The sequence below is a fragment of the Silurus aristotelis genome (genome assembly GCF_946808225.1).
Source record: "Silurus aristotelis genome assembly, chromosome: 5".
In the NCBI taxonomy this organism is placed as follows: Eukaryota; Metazoa; Chordata; class Actinopteri; order Siluriformes; family Siluridae; genus Silurus; species Silurus aristotelis.
The window spans coordinates 9779852-9785931 of NC_139578.1; the positions used below are offsets into that span (position 1 = coordinate 9779852).

Below are 6080 nucleotides of genomic sequence, written 5' to 3' on the forward strand. Positions count from 1 at the left end.
TACCCACTACCATATAAATTAACTAAGAGATGCCTAATTGTGGTTAATTTTTCTATAATCGACTCGTACCCAGAGATTAATGGCAATTTGATTGACTACAATCATCCTGATTTCTCAAGGACACTATTAATGATTTGCTGTTAGGACCCAGAGCTGAATTTCTCCATTTTGTTGTGATTTCTGATCTCATTCTGATTTTTATTTTAAACAAAAACACTTGTAATATATATAAAAAATAAAAAAATAATCTAGCCTCTTACCAAAGGGGACTGCGTAGCGCTTCATTTCAGTCTTGAGGGGGTTAAGAAGAAGTATGAGAAAGAATTACTAAAAGCTGTACAAATAGATTTAAGATTTAATTTAAAAAACAAATCATCTTTACTCACCTGTGGGCAGATCGCCTTTAGTGCATAGTCAAAGATTTCTTTGGATGTGACAGGGTCTATTTTAGACAAATATTTGGGCTTAGATCCATTAGAATTGCTTGTGTATACATCTTTAAAGAACACTACACACACACACACACACACACACACACACACACACACACACACACACACACACACACACACACACACACACACACACACACACCTTCTTCCATTGATTTGGTAAAGTTCACCATCAGTGCTGTGATTCCCCTCAGGCATCCAGAGACAACAGGAAGCTTCGGCTCCTTGGTAGCAGAGGTCATCTAAAAAAGAAGAAATCTAAGCCATCTATTTATGTTCAGTGTCTTAATGTGCTTTGGTGTCATTAATACTGGAAGAGTCTTCTTTTACCTGTACTTTCAGTTCTCCAAGATAGGCCTTATACAGTTTGTCTGAATTGTTGACCATCTCTATCGGGTGCACTTCACCTAATACGCCAAGGAGTTCGTAAATGTTCCCCAGCACTGAAAAGACAAAAGGACAGCACAAAGAAAATGCTAGCAGGTTCTAGTACTCTATATGCCATGATAACTATATCTATTATATCTACAAATATCCATCCTGATACTATTTAAAAGTTGTTTGTGGCAATAACAAAGTGAGCTACACAAAGTCTAGAACGTTTTTTTGCAAGAGAAAAACAGTGGGGAAAAAATGTGCCCTGCTGATGGACAGAAAAAAGACCCCTGACTGAGTGGTGTAATAAACTCAAGAACATGCTCAGTTGTTGTTAAGAAGTTTTTTTATTTTTGCTATTTTTCCCTAACTTTTTCAATTCATTTTATTCTACACTGTAATTCCACTTTAAGGGGTGAAAAAGGGTTTTTTTTTTTTTGTTTGTTTGTTTTTTGCTTCCCCTCCCATCACAAAAAACATGCCATTTTAACATTTTATCAGAGGTGCGTAGACTTCATATCCATTGTACGTCTTAGTAGAAATCAGTCAAGTCAGGGGACCTTGATAAGACAAGAAAATATGTAGCAGTGACATTACAGTGTCTACACTGAAAATCCTCTTAACTTTATAAATCAAATTTAAAAAAAAGTCCATAATGTAACTACACTACGTTAAAATTTAAATTGTGTCTTAAAAATGGTTTTATTATTAAATGGGGAACTTATAGTTACACTAAACTAGACTACGCTTGAAGTGTTGGTTTTGTTGTAATAAACGTTGAAAAAAGAAAATGGTCTAACAATTAATATACGTAAAATAAAAGAATTGTTTAAATTTTTGATCTTCTGTTCAAAAATATTCACATATACTTCCATAAATATCAAGCAACTGCACAAAAACAATCCGGTTTAATCAATAAAATAATATCTTTATTATTCAGATGTGGCAAAATTATTGGCACTCTTTCAGTCAATCTTTTGTGCTACCTTTGAGTCTTCTCCTATAATACCTGATGAGGTTGGAGAATATATAGCAAGGGATTTGAGACTATTCCTCCATATAAATTCTCTCTTTCAAATTTCAGGGACCATTCTGGTGGACTCCCCACTGGTTTACTGTGGGGTTCAATTAAAAGGATTGTGGTGGCCATGGAAGGACCATTTTTGTGTTTATATTGATGCATATTCTGGATCCTAGGGGTACCAGTTTTTGACATGTATAGAAGCAGAATATGTTTACGAATATTTTGAGAACAAAACAACTTTTTACAGCCTTCTCTGCTCATATTTAGCAAGCGTGCTAATATCAGTGTAGGGGCTTTGTATTTGGAGTTACACTTATCATAAGTACTATAATATAACTTTTATCTCAACATTGCAACAGGAGAAAACTGTGTATTTGTAAAGCTTAACTTGCCTGTATCGGGTATCTTGTTTTTCTGACACAGCTCCCCATAAAACTTATTGAACATGTCTCCTAATTTGAAGTCCTGCGCAACACTTGAGTCCTTGGTTAGATAGAGCACCTAGTGAAATTCATAAAAATAGAAGAGTCTAAATGTCATTTTGAGGTAGAATTTACTTTGACGGTAGATCAAAATAAGGCAGAAGCGCAAACAGCTCAATATTCTGCGTTTAACGTCAAATAACAGGCCCTTACTCACCTTGATGAGCAGCTCTAAAACAGGTCCCCTACATTTCGCAGCTTTGTCTTTAGTGTAGACAACCAGGCAAGTGTCCTGTTCATGAATAAACAGAAAGACCTTCAATACCACATACATTGTGAAAATAGTAAAGGTGTATTCGTGTTTGTTCTCAAAAAAATTCCAGTCTGGTAAGAATCAAGCCCAATTTTTGGCAATGAATCCGAGAAACCTTTAGCTCAACGGCGTAGTTCTTCTCCCATCCTTTAACGTGGCCAGCCATCCTCTGCAGGAACGTCGCCATCAGATTGAGGACGTCCACCCTGGCATCCTGGAGCTAGCGATCAGAGATCGGAAGTGCAGAAATTAAAACACAGCCGCACTAATAAAGAAAAAAGGATACAGGTCATCTTTCAAAAAAGACTTACCATATCATTGCCTAGGGTCTTTCGGAGAAAAGTGAGCAGTCCTTCTTCTTTTGCAAACAACAAGGATGCCTGATAAGCTGTTTTGGGGAGGATGAGTGAATTGAGTGACTGGACACAGCTGATATAATGTTATGAAATCTAAATCAAATAAAAAATCGGTTTAACCATCCTTCGTCTACAAAAAAATAAATAAATAAATCACTACCAGAGTTTTTAATAACATTGGCTGGTCCTGCCACAGAATACATATCAGGCCAACCAGACGCCTCCTTGATGTATTGCATGATGGAAAAGTATGTGCCTGTAGTTCTCAGTATTGCAGACACCATTAATCCTGACCAAATCTTCAACTCTATTTGCAGAAATGCAGCCCCAAACTTGCAAGAAACCTCCACCATGCTTCACTGTTGCCTGCAAACACTCATTATAGTACCACTCTTCAGTCCTTTGGCAAACCAACCGCCTCCTGCTACAGCTAAAATCATTGCTTAGTCTCATTTCCATGTCGAGGTATTTTGGCCTCAATTTTTCCATGAAGACCACTTCTGGCCAGACTTCTCCAGACAGTAAAGGGGTGTACCTGGGTCCTACTGGTTTTCACCATGTCTTTGCTGATGGCACTGCTTGGAAGTAAACATGATCTGTCTTTCATCTGCTACATCAAGTTTCCTTGGTCGACTTTGAAAGATTTTGCTTTGAAATCTTTGCCTGGAAGAGACCTTGCTAATGCAGTGTGTTGTTGCTGTCTTGCAATGTATGCGTATGTCACGTGACTCTGATCCTACAAAATGCATCACTTTTGTGCAGGTGTACAAAGTGTGCAAGGGTAAGAATGGAAACCCAAAGGGTGATCACAACAAACATTGTTTCCATTTGGATTTCGCTTCTGTTCACTCACGTTGTATCATTTTGTAAATTGATCGAAATAAGCAAATATAAGCAAAATAAATGTAAATAATACCATTTTTTAAATAAAGAAATATGTACACACACACGTACACACACGTACACACACGTACACACACGTACACACACGTACACACACGTACACACACACACACACACACACACACACACACACACACACACACACACACACACACACACACACACACACACACACACAATACAAAGCTAGGTTTTGGAGCGACTCACCCAATTCCTTCTCGTTCTTGGTAACCATGCATTCCTGCACCAGGTCCCCGATAATATCATGACATGCGAGAGCAGCGTTTCTCGTTTCTGTGTCTCCAAGAAAAGTGTGAAGTTTGAGCAAAGAGCCCTGAACCCCACCAACAGCTGCGCTCTCGGAGGAAGACATGTCTCATAGTCAAAACCTTCAGTAAACCCCGCGCGCGCCGACAACACTTCAACACAACACCACGTGATCAGCTCCTCCACCACTTCCTGATGGGCGCAAGTACACGCCCCCTGCTGAACTAGAAGCGCTGCGATTGGCCATAATCTGGCACGAGCGCGGAGGTGCAGAAAGATTGTAACAATAGGACAAAAAACTATAAGAAAATTGTATAATAATATTAATAATAATTTAAATCTTAATTTATTTCACATTGTCTTTATATTTAACTTTCACTATCTAGCCAAGAATATTTAATATAATTCTTTGTTTAAATGTTGCTTTTATTCTGATATATAAACATAATTATTGTTAATGAACACAGGCTCGATTAGAAATGCCCCAAAAATGTTTTACAGTGTTTTCATGGATTACCCATCGAAAAACTTTATGAGTGACCTCGAGTAAATCATCGCCTAAATCACGTTTGCTTACATACAGTGCATTCAGAATGTATTCACAGGACTTCACACAGAGTTGTCCCATGGCCACTCCTTTGTTATCTTGGCGGTATGTTTATGGTAGTTATTCTGTTGGAAAATTACTGTCGCCCCAGTCTGAGGTGCTTCTTCAGGTGCCGTTTGGCAACCTCCAGGCAGGGTGCCATGTGCCATTTTCTGAGGAGTGGCTTCTATCTGGCCAGTCTACCATACAGGCGTGATTAGTGAAGTGCTGCAGAAATGGTTGTTCTTCTGAAAGGTTCTTCTCTCTCCACAGAGAATACACGTCTTGTATTCCCAGGTTAGGCTCTAGATGCACTGCCAATGAAGTATGAATATCATAAATAAATGAATAATTCCCTCAGCTTCTTTGCTATTGTAAAAGTGTACACGATTATGAGTGAACCTTTAGGCGATATATGTAGAACCCCAAGACATTTCTTTTCAGACAAGGTTCCTAGTGAAACCCAATAATAGCAGTTAACTATCCGATACACTTTTAAGGGACTGTAGATTTACGTCCAACTTTAAATGACTGAAGGTGAGGGCATTATTCTAGGTGGAGAGAACTGAGCTTTGCTTCATTAGTTGTAAAACAGAAAGATACATATGTGAGGAAAAAAACACTGCATTATGGGGAAGAGGTCGGGCAATGGTTAAGGCTATGGGTTACTAATGAGAAAGTGAGGGATTTTAAACCCCCTAAAGGTGCTGTATCATTATATTCTCTGTGCTCAGGCCCCAGCTTCGTAACAAGCTGAGATATGTGAAAACACATTTTTAATGTTAAATTACAATACATTAATTATGTTTCTAATAAGGAATAGAGAATGTATAAAATCAGCATTCACATTAAAAACACAAAATGATTTAAAATCCAGTCTATTGTAAAACCAAATTATTAGTTATAGTTCGGAATTTATGGGCTGGAACAGTGTCAGTTCTCATCCTTTAAACTCCAAGGGCCAGATTTATGTTTTCTGACATATTTCAGTAATAGTAGTTTCATGTAATTTACTATAAGAAAACTAAATAGCTTAGAGTCTATATCATAAACTGCATGATGAATCATTATACATAGATCCCCTCCTGCAAGGTTCTTAATCTAGAAGAAAGGAAGACCTGTTCTTTAAAAAGTGTATAGTATTTAAACTAAACATTACGTTTCTGTGGCTGATAATTGCAACCCGTTCACTTTTATCTTCCCTTTGTTTAACAGTGATTAGAGAAAAAAAAAAAGTGATTTAAATGTACCATTCACACAATGTTCACTCATCGTTCAGTGATGGCAGCCATGTTGTCACATGGCTATTATCGCAAGAATCTCTCCACCTCTTCAAACTGCTTAAAATAAAATGGTCATCTTCACATGGCACACAGTAGAAT

The 6080-nt window shown here is 37.7% G+C and overlaps 1 protein-coding gene across 1 annotated transcript in view; it reads right to left on the reverse strand.

Moving 5' to 3' along the window:
* The window catches only part of prkdc (protein kinase, DNA-activated, catalytic subunit), a 55025-nt gene extending 50728 nt beyond the window's left edge, over positions 1-4297 (reverse strand). The window contains exons 1-9 of the mRNA XM_083541909.1: positions 4053-4297; positions 2898-2974; positions 2702-2806; positions 2491-2565; positions 2244-2352; positions 783-895; positions 595-694; positions 387-442; positions 261-291 (exon numbers count right to left, since the gene is read on the reverse strand). Coding sequence (XP_083398035.1) covers positions 261-291; positions 387-442; positions 595-694; positions 783-895; positions 2244-2352; positions 2491-2565; positions 2702-2806; positions 2898-2974; positions 4053-4218 — 832 coding nt within the window. The 5' untranslated portion in view covers positions 4219-4297. The remainder of the gene's footprint in view (positions 1-260; positions 292-386; positions 443-594; positions 695-782; positions 896-2243; positions 2353-2490; positions 2566-2701; positions 2807-2897; positions 2975-4052) is intronic.
* Between the last annotated feature and the right edge of the window lie 1783 nt (positions 4298-6080).